Source organism: Haplochromis burtoni, unplaced genomic scaffold (genome assembly GCF_018398535.1).
Source record: "Haplochromis burtoni strain Fernald_Lab_line unplaced genomic scaffold, NCSU_Asbu1 Contig_7, whole genome shotgun sequence".
NCBI lineage: Eukaryota > Metazoa > Chordata > Actinopteri > Cichliformes > Cichlidae > Haplochromis > Haplochromis burtoni.
Window position 1 is genome coordinate 3,110,682 of NW_024582368.1, and position 15,152 is coordinate 3,125,833.

General features: G+C 39.8%; 3 protein-coding genes across 3 annotated transcripts in view; 2 read left to right on the forward strand and 1 right to left on the reverse strand.

The window, feature by feature from the left end:
• LOC102295091 (phosphatidylcholine:ceramide cholinephosphotransferase 1) overlaps positions 1–1,548 on the reverse strand; it is a 22,702-nt gene extending 21,154 nt beyond the window's left edge. The window contains exon 1 of the mRNA XM_005914113.3: positions 1,436–1,548. The gene's annotated coding sequence lies outside the window, so the exon portion shown is untranslated. The remainder of the gene's footprint in view (positions 1–1,435) is intronic.
• A 1,379-nt stretch (positions 1,549–2,927) lies between these two features.
• On the forward strand, positions 2,928–4,740 carry LOC102295406 (multiple inositol polyphosphate phosphatase 1; the record flags this gene model as incomplete). The annotated part of the gene is given in 5 exon segments (XM_005914114.2): positions 2,928–3,084; positions 3,163–3,357; positions 3,612–3,709; positions 3,839–3,969; positions 4,194–4,740. Coding segments are annotated over 5 exon segments (963 nt in total), but the record flags the coding sequence as incomplete, so codon positions are not given.
• Positions 4,741–6,510: 1,770 nt separating this feature from the next.
• LOC102296220 (multiple inositol polyphosphate phosphatase 1) overlaps positions 6,511–15,152 on the forward strand; it is a 19,883-nt gene continuing 11,241 nt past the window's right edge. Inside the window, exons 1-4 of the mRNA XM_005914117.3 lie at positions 6,511–7,151; positions 7,230–7,424; positions 9,095–9,192; positions 11,440–11,570. Coding sequence (XP_005914179.1) covers positions 6,563–7,151; positions 7,230–7,424; positions 9,095–9,192; positions 11,440–11,570 — 1,013 coding nt within the window. The 5' untranslated portion in view covers positions 6,511–6,562. The remainder of the gene's footprint in view (positions 7,152–7,229; positions 7,425–9,094; positions 9,193–11,439; positions 11,571–15,152) is intronic.

The following is a 15,152-nucleotide window of genomic DNA, read 5'->3' on the forward strand; positions in this document are numbered from 1 at the left end:
ACACAATAGTCAATGACAGCATGGAAACCCCATTTCCTTCCCAGTTCTCGAGGAAAAAGGAAATTCATGGTGGTATTGTTGTCCAATCTGTTTTTCATGGCTGTGCCTAGAGGAATCACATTTTTTACCCCTTACTAAACGAAAAAAAATCTGTTTTCTTGCTTGTCAAATGCTTGTTCAATGTGTGGCATGCGTCCCTTGTGCAATGAGGCGTTCTCTGCAAAAGCTCTGAGTACAGTGACAACAATAAACCCCATTTAACATTTTGCCTTCTTGACACTGGCTGCAGTCACACTGTTTATCGCAGTGAAGAGCTGCTTTCTCAACAGTTTCTTGGCACAGACATCTCCCTGTTCACTTCGTTCACTGTCTCTTTTGACTGGTGAAAGTCTTCAGGGCATTTCCTTGTGCCCTGTGTAGATATCGGTGGTCATACACAGCAAATGAAACAGATTTCGGTTTTGTTTCTTCAAAGAAGCTACAATTATTTAATGCTACACTTCTGTTTCCTTAAAGCGAAGTGGGCTTCTCTGTTGCAGTGTGTGGAAAACAGTGCTATGTCAGGTCCCACCTCTTCTTCTTCTTCTTAAGAGAAGCAAAACAGATGCGGCTGTTATTCAGCCAAGAAGCACAGGGCTAAAACAAATGTTTGACCATCTTTTTCTCTCGGTTAATATTTACACAGAAAGAGTAAGAGTAGTACAGCGACATTGGTGGAAAATACACCCACTGATCCGCCGTCTCTGTAACGGGCACACCTGAGATTTGCTTTGCATCCAAATAATGGTTGACTCAAGTGACTTAGCGTGCTAAAAACACCGCTTTCATTCACACCAAGGCCTTAGCAGCCGCTCTGTATAGTGTGGCTTAAAAGCTTATAGTCTGACCACCTAAAAATAGATAGACAAGCTGGCGTCTTCAGTATTTAGCTAGCTAGCCTGCTAGCTTGGGCTCTTGTATTGAAAGCGAGGGTCTGGGAGGACAGTAAGCGTGTGTGTGTGTGTGTGTGTGTGTGTGTGTGTGTGTGTGTGTGTGTGTGTGTGTGTAGGAATAAAAACTGCACATTAATAACCAGCACGGGTTAAAATTACCACACAGAGGAGTGTAGCCGAATCCCGATAAACGATAACGGGACATGTTTAGTCGAGAAGAGTCGATAAAAATGTTTCAACACAAGGCCAGGGAGCCCTTAGTGGGCTAACGCAACGTTTGGAAATACATGGAAAAGATAAGAAGTGGTCGCACAAAAGAGCAGCTGTTGCAATACAGCGGTTTATCTTTCAGTTTGTAGTTAACACATTAACTTAGGTTAACCTATCTCCACACGACTCGGAAGCCAAAGTGTTAACTTAACAACTAAATATGGAACAGAGAGGTATCTTTCGATAGCTAGGTTCGTTTTCGACATTAGATAACTGTATTGAAATTGCCTTACCGTTGAAATGTGAAATGTTTACGGACCTCTTCTCGACTCGTACTGCTCAGTACCGCAATGTGGTGGTCTGTATCTTTTGGTCAGTAGGGTAGGCGGGTTAGCAGGGAGTTCCCCACACGACGTCATCGAGTGCTGCCTTCAAGCATCAATGGAAATCGCACAATTTAAAAAATGACGCTTCATGCCAATACAGCAACATGACCAACGATGAGACTCAGCAGCACACGACTCCCATTAAGCATAAAAAAAGCAACAAAATTGACAACCTACAGCATATTTGTTTTTAGCAAAAGATAGGAATGTTTACATGTTTAATTTATGATTTACCAGCTAAGTCGGAGCATTTAAACACAGCAACAGTGACAACTACAGTGAGAGAAAAATGCAATGTTGTACAGGAACACGCCAACCCCACTCATTTTCATCTGAGGCCATCTATTGGTGAAGACTGGACTCTACTTAGTAAGCCACGCTTACTTTCAATTCTATGTCAGTCTTTGATTATTTCTGAAGTTATGAATTATATTATTATATTATTTCTAAAATTGACCTTACTGTATCAGTAATACCAAAGCCTTCAGGACATCAATCCAAATCCTGATCGACCATAAACAGGAATTTTATAAAGAACTTTGCATTAACAAATGTGTGACTTTTTCTTTCTAGCTAATGAATGTCTTTTATTCATCTCCTAGGACCTGACCCTAATTTGTATAATGCAAAGCATACTGGGCACCAAGAAGTCATAAAAACATCAACAAACATGCCCAACCTTTCACGTTAAATATGTTTTCATTTCCTGTTTGTTCAAAACTGAAATGAAAATATCTAGTGACAAGTACTGGAGGAGTATTTAATGAATTCTAATTATGAAAGACAAAGAAACAGTGACGCATCAGTAATGACTGGAAGGGACTCGGGAAGTCAAAGGGGAATGGAAAGTCCTTGGAATTGGAACATGTGTTCTGAGGAAATCAGGGTAAATAAACTGCACTGGACTTTGCTCTGTCCTATTTCTGATCGCGTCACATTGATTTTTTATTTTTTTTGCTCTTTTCAAACGTGCATCATGCTGACTTTTCTTTGGAAATTTATAGTGTTTTATGTTTTTTACACCTCTGGGTTTTTATCTAATTACGTGACGTTCGAAGATGAGGCTAATATACCAGCAATCGCCAAATATTTCAACACGAAAGGGAGGTACGAGGAGGTTAACCCGTATCTCAGAGAGGACATACTTGCTGTAAACAGGTCAATTTTACAGCCTCCACTGGATGAATGTCAACAAATTCATCTGACAGCCATAATAAGACATGGCACAAGATACCCGACGACCAAAAATATTAAGGAGATGCAGCAGCTCTATAACATCATCCTGCACAATGCCTCAGGAGAACAGAGCTGGCTGCACGAATTGCAGACCCAGTGGAGGATGTGGTACACTGAGGACATGGACGGACGACTCGTCCAGAAAGGTGTGGATGAGCTGAAGCACCTGGCTGTCAGGCTGTCAAAGCTGTTCCCCTCACTGATTTCAGAGGAGAAGCTTCGAGGTGGATTCATCAAATTCATAACCAGCTCAAAGCACAGGTGTGTCAACAGCACACTGTCCTTCAAGGCAGGACTAACAGAGCTGTGGCATATTAAAGGTACGACCATGATTATTATGATGGCCCCTTTATGCATAACCTGTTGACCATTATAATCTGTTGCGTTCCTCTGTGCAGATATGGAGTTTGATCACGCGGTGAATGACGCTCTCATGAGGTTTTTTGATAAATGCACCAGGTTTTTGGAGGAAGTTGATAACAACCCATCAGCTGTGACAGAGGTGGAGAAGTTCAAGCAAGGGCCAGAGATGAGGAGGGTCCAGCAGAAGATCGCAGACATCCTCAACGTCCCATACAGTACAATCACATACGGTTGTATCTACAAAACCAGACTGAGTGTATTATCTGCACTCTTATTATCTGTATTAACAGAGCAATGCCTTATTTATAATATCATATATCTTACATCTAAGGTGCTTCAGTGTTAACTTCATTCTGAGCAGTCAGATGAAGGCTGCTCTCTAAACGCTTCCTAGTTCATTTTGTGAGGATGCCACCTCTCTGGAAGAGAAGAATCCATGTTTGAACAGCCTGTGTTACTGAACCACTTAACATTTATCTTGCAGATGTGGCTGAGGCTGCATTTTACTTGTGTGCTTACGAATTTGCAATTAGGTCAGTGAAGTCCCCCTGGTGTGAGCTCTTTGACGAGGACGATGCAAAGGTAGGAGATAGCCATCAGATATATTAAGTGCAGATGTTTATGAGGTTGTTAGAGAAGCCAGAAGAATCTTTTGTGGTTTAAACAGTTGAACATCTTGTTTCAATTTTGAGCATTTATCTGGTTTAACAGGTTATTGAGTATGCAAGTGACCTAAGGGAATTCTGGAAAAGAGGCTATGGTCATGATATTAACAGCAAGGCAAGCTGTATCCTATTTCATGACGTGTTTAGCCGAATGGACAAGACAGCCACTCAGAATAAGTAGGTGAACTTTTAATAACCTGTAGGTTTCTGATGCCCTTGATTAAAGAAATACATGAAATAATTATGTTTACATAACTAGAAACCATTCATCAAAGGACAATTTTATATGGCATTGGGATGGACTCCAGAGTCCCACTTTTGTGTTTTCTTTACAGTTTATCTTCAGATTTACAGCAGGAACTGTAGCTAATTTTAAACTTTCTTTCTCCTCTGTGCGGCAGGTTGGGACAGCAGGTGACTGAAGCTGTGACAGTCCAGGTGGGCCATGCAGACACCCTTCTTCCTCTGCTTACCCTTCTGGGCTTCTTCAAGGACAGCGAACCGCTGACATCAACCAACTATGCTGCACAGGCCCATCGCTCATTCCGCACCACTCACATGTTGCCCTATGCAGCTAACTTGGTCCTGGTGCTCTCTGACTGCGGGGGAGGTGACCTCAGACTACAGCCGCTGCTCAATGAGAAGCCTGTAACTTTCCCCGGTTTGACTAATCGGTCTTCCATGCCGCTCTATCGAGATGTCTTAGAGCACTACAGGGATCTGCTCCAAGGCTGCGACTTTGAAACCGAGTGTCAGCTGTTCAAGCAGCCTGCTGAAGTTTAGGCAGATATTAACAGCGGTCTTGTTATTTCATTTTTCCACAGTGGAACAAATGATAGGCTCCTACAGTAAAAACGCAACTGGCTGAAAAAGCTTTCATTTCTAAGTGTTCCATCTTGAAGCGATGACCATCTTTTCTTAAGCTCTGACATTAAAGAAATAAATGGACAAATATGCTCTGTTTTATTTCTATTAATTTGTTTAACGAAATGTTCAAGAAATCTTCTTTTATAGAAAAAACCCCCAAAAACCTTTAAGTAGTTATAAGCTGAATTCCATGATTGCCGATGGTATATGATTCATTCAAAACTAAATAATAATAAGACATTTTTGCATTAGAGGGGTTCGCATCTGTGGAGTCATAAATCCAGCATAAAGGTTAACAATAGCAGAAGATAATGTCTTTTTTTTTAAATGTATTTATTATTTATTTGCTTATTTATTCCCTGGCAAGGGAGAAGACACTCTCCCCATCCCCCACCACCACACCTAGCATGCAGACACACACATATTTTGGCAACACACATGAAAGTATTTCGCAAATGATGTCTCAGTTCTGCTTCCCATGCTTGATTTATGTGATTAGAGCCTGTGATTCAGTGATTTGTGAACTCCCAGATGATGTGACACACACCAACAATAATTAATAACCGTTGTTTGCTTACTCCAGCATCTGCCTTTGCTGATACCATTGGCAACAGGCAGTGTATATTACATTTAAAAAAAGTGCAAGGCTGTGGGTGTGTCACTGCCAAGAAGACAAACATTCACATATTTCACTCACTACTGACACAAATGACTTTAATTTCAAGTAATGTCACACCCTCACAGAGCTATTTGGGGAAGTCAGAGAGGTAGATGTGCACATTAAAAAATTTCTATCTTAAATCCAAAATCTTACTTAACAGCTTAAGTAGCTTGTTTTGTTGTTGTTGTTGTCGTCATTTGTTTATGTTTTTGTTTTTTAAATTACAACACAATCTGGGAATAAGCGGCTCTGGTGTGGAGTGTCATTTAAATAGTGACTGATGACTTAAGGTACCACTGCAGGGGTGAAGCTAATAATTACTGTTCTTCTCTAAACAAACAGCTGTTGTTACAACATGCAGTTTCAATGATGCAAATGTTTAAGGTGAGATTTCACGGCAAACCTATTTTGCATGCTGTGTTTTGCATCATATTCAAACTGCTTAAATATTTGACTAGAGGTGGCATCAAGTTTTTGAAAAAGAGGCAAAAAGCTGATAAATAAAATCCACGTGCTATTGTGTGATTTTTATGAATAAATAACAGGCTTCTCTGAAAAACACATCAACACCAACCAACCACGAACTGTCACCTAAACAATCCTCCAAAATATCAGCTAAGCTCAATAAAGAATTCAATAAACAATAAAACATGTGTAGACTTTCAGTAAGCTGAATCTCTGATCTCCATTACAGTGCACTAACGCTGAGGGAAGATACAATGATGCAAATCTGTGGGTTTGTGTGTGCAGACAACTGTCTTTTGTTTATAGAAAACCCTTTTAATTGATGTTGTTAAGAGATTTTTAACACATTACCATTATTTTCTAATCATTTGCTCCTGCTACATTCCTAAATAAAGGAGTTAATGAAGAGCTTAAAATTTCATTTTAATCATTTTAATTTAATTAAGTGGCAAGAAGAGAAAACTCTAGCACTTCAGATCAGGGTGATGTGCCCCAAAAAGTCATGCCTCGTAGTCATGCTTCAAAAGCTTTAGTGTGAAACAGTAAGCTACTTTTATCAAATCAATTTAAAAAAAAACAAAATATTCCTCAAAGTATCAAATAACTTTTGGAAACCGACGGACAGTCACTTTCAGAAATTATACGATCACCATGAATATTAATAAATAAGCAGAGCTTGTCATTTTCGTATCGTTCCCTCTACAAGGCATTGGTTGGACAGTCCCACATGATCGACGTCATTCTCGGGTCTGCGCACGGCCTCACAAGTAACCCATCATGACGACCGCTTTAAGGAAAAGCGCAGTTTTTTATTTTACCATCATAACCGGTATTTCCAGCTGTTTTTGTACCGACGTGAATCCAGAGGAGAACCCAGAGATCCCAGCAATCGCCAAATATTTCAGCACGAAAGGAAGGTATGAGGAAGTGAACCCGTATCTCATAGAGGACATACTTGCTGTAAACAGATCAATTTTACAGCCTCCGTCTGCACAATGTCGCCAAATCCATCTGACAGCCGTAATAAGGCACGGAACCAGATACCCGACCACAAAAAACGTCAAGAAGATGAAGAAGCTTTACGACGTGGTTCAGGGCAGCAATGTTTCCAACAGGAACTGGCTGCGTGAACTGCAAAACCAGTGGAGGATGTGGTACACCGAGGACATGGACGGACGACTCGTTCAGAAAGGTGTGGATGATCACAAACACCTGGCTGTCAGGCTGTCAAAGCTGTTCCCCTCACTGATTTCAGAGGAGAAGCTTCGAGGTGGATTCATCAAATTCATAACCAGCTCAAAGCACAGGTGTGTCAACAGCACACTGTCCTTCAAGGCAGGACTAACAGAGCTGTGGCATATTAAAGGTACGACCATGATTATTATGATGGCCCCTTTATGCATAACCTGTTGCTCATTATAATCTGTTGCTTTCCTCTGTGCAGATATGGAGTTTGATCACGCGGTGAATGACGCTCTCATGAGGTTTTTTGATAAATGCACCAGGTTTTTGGAGGAAGTTGATAACAACCCATCAGCTGTGACAGAGGTGGAGAAGTTCAAGCAAGGGCCAGAGATGAGGAGGGTCCAGCAGAAGATCGCAGACATCCTCAACGTCCCATACAGTGCAATCACAGATGGTTAGTGGTGTATTATCAGATCCATCATTTTGAGAGCATTACATATAATCAGATTAAGCTATAGATAGATAGATAGATAGATAGATAGATAGATATATAGTACCAGTTGATTACAGCTGATTAGAGTACAGAACACCTAAATATGACAGTAGATATATGTTTATATAGTAGGTTAATATTGTGCAGGATTTCTTTGTGCCACTTTACACAGTGCAAGCTCAAAGAACTTGCAGTAGACGCAGTAGACTTTTTTTTTCCCCCACATGAATTCACAAGTAATGAAACTGTCAAAAACCATACGTGATGCACATTTCACAACTTAAACATCAGTTGGCCGCTTTGGTTTCGTAAGTCTACCGCTTGTTATGTTAATATGTGTTACCACTGTGGGTCTAACTGTTATAGGCATGTCTTTAACAGCAAAATTAGATCTCACAGTCAGTGAAAGTTGATTTATAAACTACCCTCATCGTAGCTGGTGACATCTTTATATTGCCACAGAGGTGTGTGGCCACAAAAATTAATCCGTCACTCCTTAGAATGACACCAGCTTAGTAGTGCACTTCCCAAGGATTAAAGTCACTGTGTTTTAAAGTAGATTAGCTGAAAGCTTTTGAGTTAGATGTAGAACAGACAGACAGAGGCTCTATTATTTATCCGTGAAATAGCTGGTGTGTTATTATTTACAATTTCTAGTTGGTCTATTAACACATTTATTTGATAATTTTGTCACATCTTGGCTTCACGGGTTTAACAATTGAACACTTTCTACATTTCACCAATAATTATTACTAAATTATTGCCAAACATTTTAAAATAAAAACTTCTGAAATTCTGCTTATGGTGTGTCACTGGGCTTCTTACAGCAGATATTTGCACAGTAGATGGAGCTGTTTTCAAACATAATAACAATAATACTGCAAGTTCACTCAGCGTTAATGCTGATAGTAGAAGTTTGTCTGCTTGGTGCGGTTTAGGAACGTGCAGCTTTCGACAACATTCAGCTGTGGCTTTGAAACAGCATGAGTGTTGGAAAGTTCATTTCCATATTTCACAGAGAAGCGTTGTGCTTTTTTAACTCTCACATCTTCATTATACATGAAATGTGAAAAGAAAATACTGAAATAATACTTTTCAACCTTTTTTTTTTACCTCTAACATATTTTATCATATTATATATTTTAGGAGTTCTTTTCAGATATTTCTGAGTTGTAAACAGAAATTTATTACATGCTCCAAAAAGCCAAATATGTATACATCTTGTTACAAAAAAGAGAATCTTTTAAACCTCTGAAATGATCTTTGATTCCTAGATTTGTTACCATTTAAATGAACTACCTAATATAATATATATTAAACTATCAAAATATATGTAATATATATTAAATTATGTTTATTTGTACTTTTGTACTTTTAATGGTGTCTTTCAAATACTACTCCATTCTCCATTCCATTATTTGTTGTCTTTATTACCCAAATAAATTGGAACTTTTACCTAATTTCAGGATTTTCTTCCATACTTAAAGTTGTATAAAGAAAACGCAACACATACCGTGCTCCTAAGATTTTTAATATGTCGCTTCCTGCTTTCACTTCTGTTTTTCTAACAGCTTCCTGACTGCTGTGATTTCACTGACTGTTAACATTTTGTTTTAATCTTTTTCCTGCAGATATGGCCGAAGCTGCATTTTATTTGTGTGCGTATGAGTTTGCCATCAAGACTGTGAACTCTCCATGGTGTCGTCTCTTCGACGAGGTCGATGCACAGGTGACACAGGAATAGGGTTGCACATTGTGATAAAGCAGTAATATGTGCTTCAGATTAACTTTGAGTCGTGTATCACAGTAGGGAAAGCATGATGACCCCCCACCCCACCCCACCCCCGATTACAATGTTTCCAGTTTCAGAAATGTCCACATTAAGTGGTATGTGTTTAGTACTTTTAATTTTTGTAGACTGTGGCAATTTATTTACAGGCCATATTTTTTTCTTACTAAGGGTGCTATCAAGCACATACACACAGAGATAAATGATGTATTACTGATTGAATAGAGCTTCTGTTGCAGATGTAGGACGTAATCTCAGACAATCAGCCTTTAATGCACTCAGTACAGGAAGTCCAAAGAATCTAAAAGATATTTAAAATTCAGTCAGTGAATAAGTTGACAGAAAACTCTAAAACAGGAGTGTCAAACATTTTGAGGGCCAGAATCAGCCCAGGAAAGACTCCAATGGACAGTTTTGGAAAATATTAAGGAGTGTATAAAATTTTACAGCTTTTCCAACTAATAAAGACCTCCACCCACTGCCATTCATGCCACACCAAAGTGCAAGGCAATTTTGTGTGAATTAATTAAAGTTTTATATTCTAAACTTATAATTACAAGAAAGTCTGAGCAATGATTAAACAGAATCTTTTCTGTAACTTTTCGAAATGTTTATCATGTAGTTTCATTAGTATAGCCCTATAGGTGATAGGGAACAAACAGGGAAGTAAAACTTAATGCAGACACAAGAGACAAGACACTACCAAAATAAAACAGGAAGTAACACAGTCACAACCACAACCAAACTTAGATGGAGATTTGACAACCTGACCTGAGGACCACACGGGAATACAACTAAAACTAAAACACAATAATGGATTGGATTTATATAGCGCTTTTCAAGGCACCCAAAGCGCTTTACAATGCCACTATTCATTCACTCTCACATTCACACACTGGTGGAGGCAAGCTACGGTTGTAGCTACAGCTGCCCTGGGGCAGACTGACAGAAGGCTGCCATATCGCGCCATCGGCCCCTCTGGCCAATGTAAAAGTGTCTTGCCCAAGGACACAACGACCAGGACAGAGAGCCCAGGGATCGAACCGGCGACCTTCTGGTTACAGATACGCTTCCCAACCCCTGAGCCTCGGTCGCCCCAAGGCTGAAAACGCAAGGCTGAAAACACAAGGCTGAAAACACACAAGAGCGTACGCATAGGTGAAAACAAAATAATGTACAACATAAGAATCATCCTGAGCATCATTAAATAAAATTCTTTACAAGTGCAAACTTTCTGTCACTTTATTAAAAATAAATTATTGTGAGCTGACTCTCTTACCCTTAACTGAAGGGACAAACACCCCAACTACTAGAATAATAAAACTATAACAAGTTTGTCCAGTTGGTGGCAGTAATTTGCCAAATTTTGTTCCAATTCACCAAATAAATAGACAACAAGAAGAAAACCAGCCAAATTAAATGAAATACCCTGTATCACAGCTGTTGCATTTCATGTGCACAGTCTGTTTTATGAATAAATAAGTAGAAACAAATAAAGAGACAAGCTTCAGATTAGAGAAAGATCCTGCCAAATGTGTCCTGTACTTCACCTCACAAAGAGATTCCTGTGTCTTATGTTGCAATCTGATCTCAGAAAGCCTGAACTGTCACCTGCACAGTGAACGATCAGCGGGTTTCTATCCTCTTTGTTTAGTCATGCCAGATTTGCACATAGACTAGTTTTGTGTTTGTAGTATTACCGCAGCGTTGAAGTCATTGCATTAGCTCACAGTTTGATATAGAATTACCTCTAAAATCCTTCTGTTAGTTTATGAAGGATTCAATAGTTTGACTCCCCAGGACATTTCTGACTTGCTCACTGTCTGTAACCCAATTAGATCTCTCAGGTTATCAGATCTGTTAACTGTTCCCAGAGCTACACCTAAGTGTGCTGAGGTTGCTTTTAGTTACTGTAGTGCTGTCCTGTGGACCAAGCTAAGGCCAATTAAAGCTTCACATTCGAAATCAAACTCAAAACGTTCTTTATTCTAACAGCCTTACACTTAATAACTGTGTGTGTGTCTGCGTGCCTGTAAATGTTAACTTGTATTTCATTCCTTTTTACAGTTTTGTTTTGCTGTTTTTATTTATTTTCTTTTCAACTTTTACAATAAACCCATGCTTATGTGTAATGAAATGTGCTATATAAGTAAAATTGGCATTGACGCTGACTTTCTTATTCAACAGGTAATGGAGTATGCAAATGATCTGAAGCACTTCTGGAAAAGAAGCTATGGTTATGACATTAACAGCAAGTCAAGCTGCATTCTCTTCCATGATGTTTTCAGCCGTCTGGAAAAAGCAGCTAAAGAGAACATGTAAGCAAACCTTAAATGGTGTTACACTATATTTTTCTCATGTTAATAAACATATTTGGGGGAAAAGGACTCACTGCTCAGCCCTGAATCCAGGCAGAAGCAAAACTTGCTGGATATTATTTTAGCTGAACTACAGTATGTGGGATCAGCTCAAAAGACAGCAGAGCTCGTGTTCGCTATATTTCAAAAGTGTGGCTCATTAGCATACACTCGCTGACCACTTTATTAGGAAAGTTCCTACAGTGGGGCAAAAAAGTATTTAGTCAGCCACCGATTGTGCAAGTTCCCCCACCTAAAATGATGACAGAGGTCAGTAATTTGCACCAGAGGTACACTTCAACTGTGAGAGACAGAATGTGAAAAAAAAATCCATGAATCCACATGGTAGGATTTGTAAAGAATTTATTCGTAAATTAGGGTGGAAAATAAGTATTTGGTCACCTCAAACAAGGAAAATCTCTGGCTCTCACAGACCTGTAACGTCTTCTGTAAGAAGCTTTTCTGTCCCCCACTCGTTACCTGTATGAATGGCACCTGTTTGAACTCATCATCTGTATAAAAGACACCTGTCCACAGCCTCAAACAGTCAGACTCCAAACTCCGCCATGGCCAAGACCAAAGAGCTTTCGAAGGACACCAGGAAAAGTATTGTAGACCTGCACCAGACTGGGAAGAGTGAATCTACAGTAGGCAAGCAGCTTGGTGTGAAAAAATCGACTGTGGGAGCAATCATCAGAAAATGGAAGACATACAAGACCACTGATAATCTCCCTCGATCTGGGGCTCCACACGAGATCTCATCCCGTGGAGTCAAAATGATCATGAGAACGGTGAGCAAAGATCCCAGAACCACACGGGGGGACCTGGTGAATGACCTGCAGAGAGCTGGGACCAAAGTAACAAAGGTCACCATCAGTAACACACTACAACGGCAGGGAATCAAATCCCGCAGTGCCAGACGTGTCCCGCTGCTGAAGCCAGTGCATGTCCAGGCCCGTCTGAAGTTTGCCAGAGAGCACATGGATGATACAGCAGAGGATTGGGAGAATGTCATGTGGTCAGATGAAACCAAAGTAGAACTTTTTGGTATAAACTCAACCCGTCGTGTTTGGAGGAAGAAGAATACTGAGTTGCATCCCAAGAACACCTTACCTACTGTGAAGCATGGGGGTGGAAACATCATGCTATGGGGCTGTTTTTCTGCCAAGGGGACAGGACGACTGATCCGTGTTAAGGACAGAATGAATGGGGCCATGTATCGTGAGATTTTGAGCCAAAACCTCCTTCCATCAGTGAGAACTTTGAAGATGAAACGAGGCTGGGTCTTCCAACATGACAATGATCCAAAATACACCGCCCGGGCAACAAAGGAGTGGCTCCGTAAGAAGCATTTGAAAGTCCTGGAGTGGCCTAGCCAGTCTCCAGACCTCAACCCCATAGAAAATCTGTGGCGGGAGTTGAAAGTCCGTGTTGCTCGGCGACAGCCCCAAAACATCACTGCTCTCGAGAAGATCTGCATGGAGGAATGGGCCAAAATACCAGCTACTGTGTGTGCAAACCTGGTAAAGACCTATAGTAAACGTTTGACCTCTGTTATTGCCAACAAAGGTCATGTTACAAAGTATTGAGTTGTATTTTTGTTATTGACCAAATACTTATTTTCCACCCTGATTTACGAATAAATTCTTTACAAATCCTACCATGTGGATTCATGGATTTTTTTTTCACATTCTGTCTCTCACAGTTGAAGTGTACCTCTGGTGCAAATTACTGACCTCTGTCATCATTTTAGGTGGGGGAACTTGCACAATCGGTGGCTGACTAAATACTTTTTTGCCCCACTGTATTTTACTGTGTTAAGTTGAACACCCTCCACCGCCACCCATCTCCATTGGCCTTTAGAAATTCCTTAAACCTTGAAGCTATAGATTCAACAAGGTGCTGGAAAATGCTGACTTAAAGCATCATACAACTGCTGCATATTTGTCAATTGCTCCACTGAATTGAGATCTGATGATTGTGTGTTTGAGTGGAATGAACCAGTTGTCTTGTTCATTCATCTAGTCTGAGATTATTTGAGATAGGCTGGGAGCAGCCATCAGATGTACAAATATGTACAGAGGCTCAGGTAGGCTGCGGTGTTAAACAATGCTTACTTTGTGCTGAGAGACATTTGAACATGCCACAGTTTTCCAATTATCTGTTGTCCATTTTTTGAGATCCATATTACTTGTAGCCTCAGTTTCTTTTTATTAGCTGGCAACAGTGGTCTTCTGCTGCTGTAGCTTATTGACTTCAAGGTTAGTTATTCACCATGTATAAATACCTAAATGTAATACGTTGCTGTCATGCGATTGGCCAGTTAGATACTGGTGTTAAAATGCAACAAATGCATCTAATAATCCAGCCACTGAGTGTAAGTAGTGAAGAGCCAACCCAGATTGTGTTGTTACATGTGTTGAAAGGATGCAATCGTAAAGTTCCCGTTTTGAAAAGAGAACAACTTTACTACACGCTCACCGTGAAAGCATGTGTGTGGGTGATTCTGACTGTTTAAAATGTGACTGCAGAGTGAGCAGATTGTGGGTTGTACCTTTCAGCCAAGCACAATGTGCAAGCAACTGCAGTCATCTGTCACAGAAATTCTGAGACAAAAAAAACAGCAGAACAACATTTTGTTGTTCTCCAGTGAGATTTGTGGGAGTTTTAAAACACCAGAGTGAGAAACGTTTGTAAAAGTTAGAACATTCTGGCCTTGCCCTCCTTCACCGGGCTTGGTTTTAGCAATGAATTCAAATGAATGGATTTTGCAGTGTCATCTTGAGTAAGCTATAGAAAAGGTTACACTTAATCATTATGAACTCGAATTTTTAATAACTGGGATTAAAACTTTCCTGGAGCGACGTCCAGCCTGCAGACCACATGAGCTAAAATATTAACATTGTTCTTAATTTTTGTTAAGTTTATTTTTAGGAGTTGCATATATGTAAGTCTTTCATCTTTACTGGAAAATATTAGGCTAATAATACTGATTTCTTTAAATAAAACTAGCAAATTTACTGGTGAAAATAGACTAATAAAGGGAAATTAAAGTAACTGTGCCACTGAGCAGCTTTTAAAATGGAACATGGCCTTGCTTGTTCTTTAGAGCATAGGTTAAAGCTGTGAGTCAGTGAACACACCTTAAATATATAATGACCATTATGTTTTGTCTTTCTAATCCATAGGATAATAGGACAATAAAAACAACATTGGGTATTTCTCCAGCTAGATTTGTGGGAGTTTTAAAACATCAGAGTGAGCAAAGGCTTTGCCCTCCTTTCTGGGGCTTGTTTTCAGCAATGAATTTGAATGAATGGACTTTTGCAATGTCATCTTGAGTAAGCTGTAAAAAAGGTTACAGATGTATGAACCCTAATCTAAAGATCTTTAACAACTCTTTAACAACTCTTTGAAAAGTCCTCTGCTTTCCTAACGATATGGTCAACAACAAGGAGAGAATTCTTCAAATTGCAGATGAATATCCAACTGTGACAAACATTGTTCTGCATACAGGGTCAAACGATGTGTCCAAACAACAGT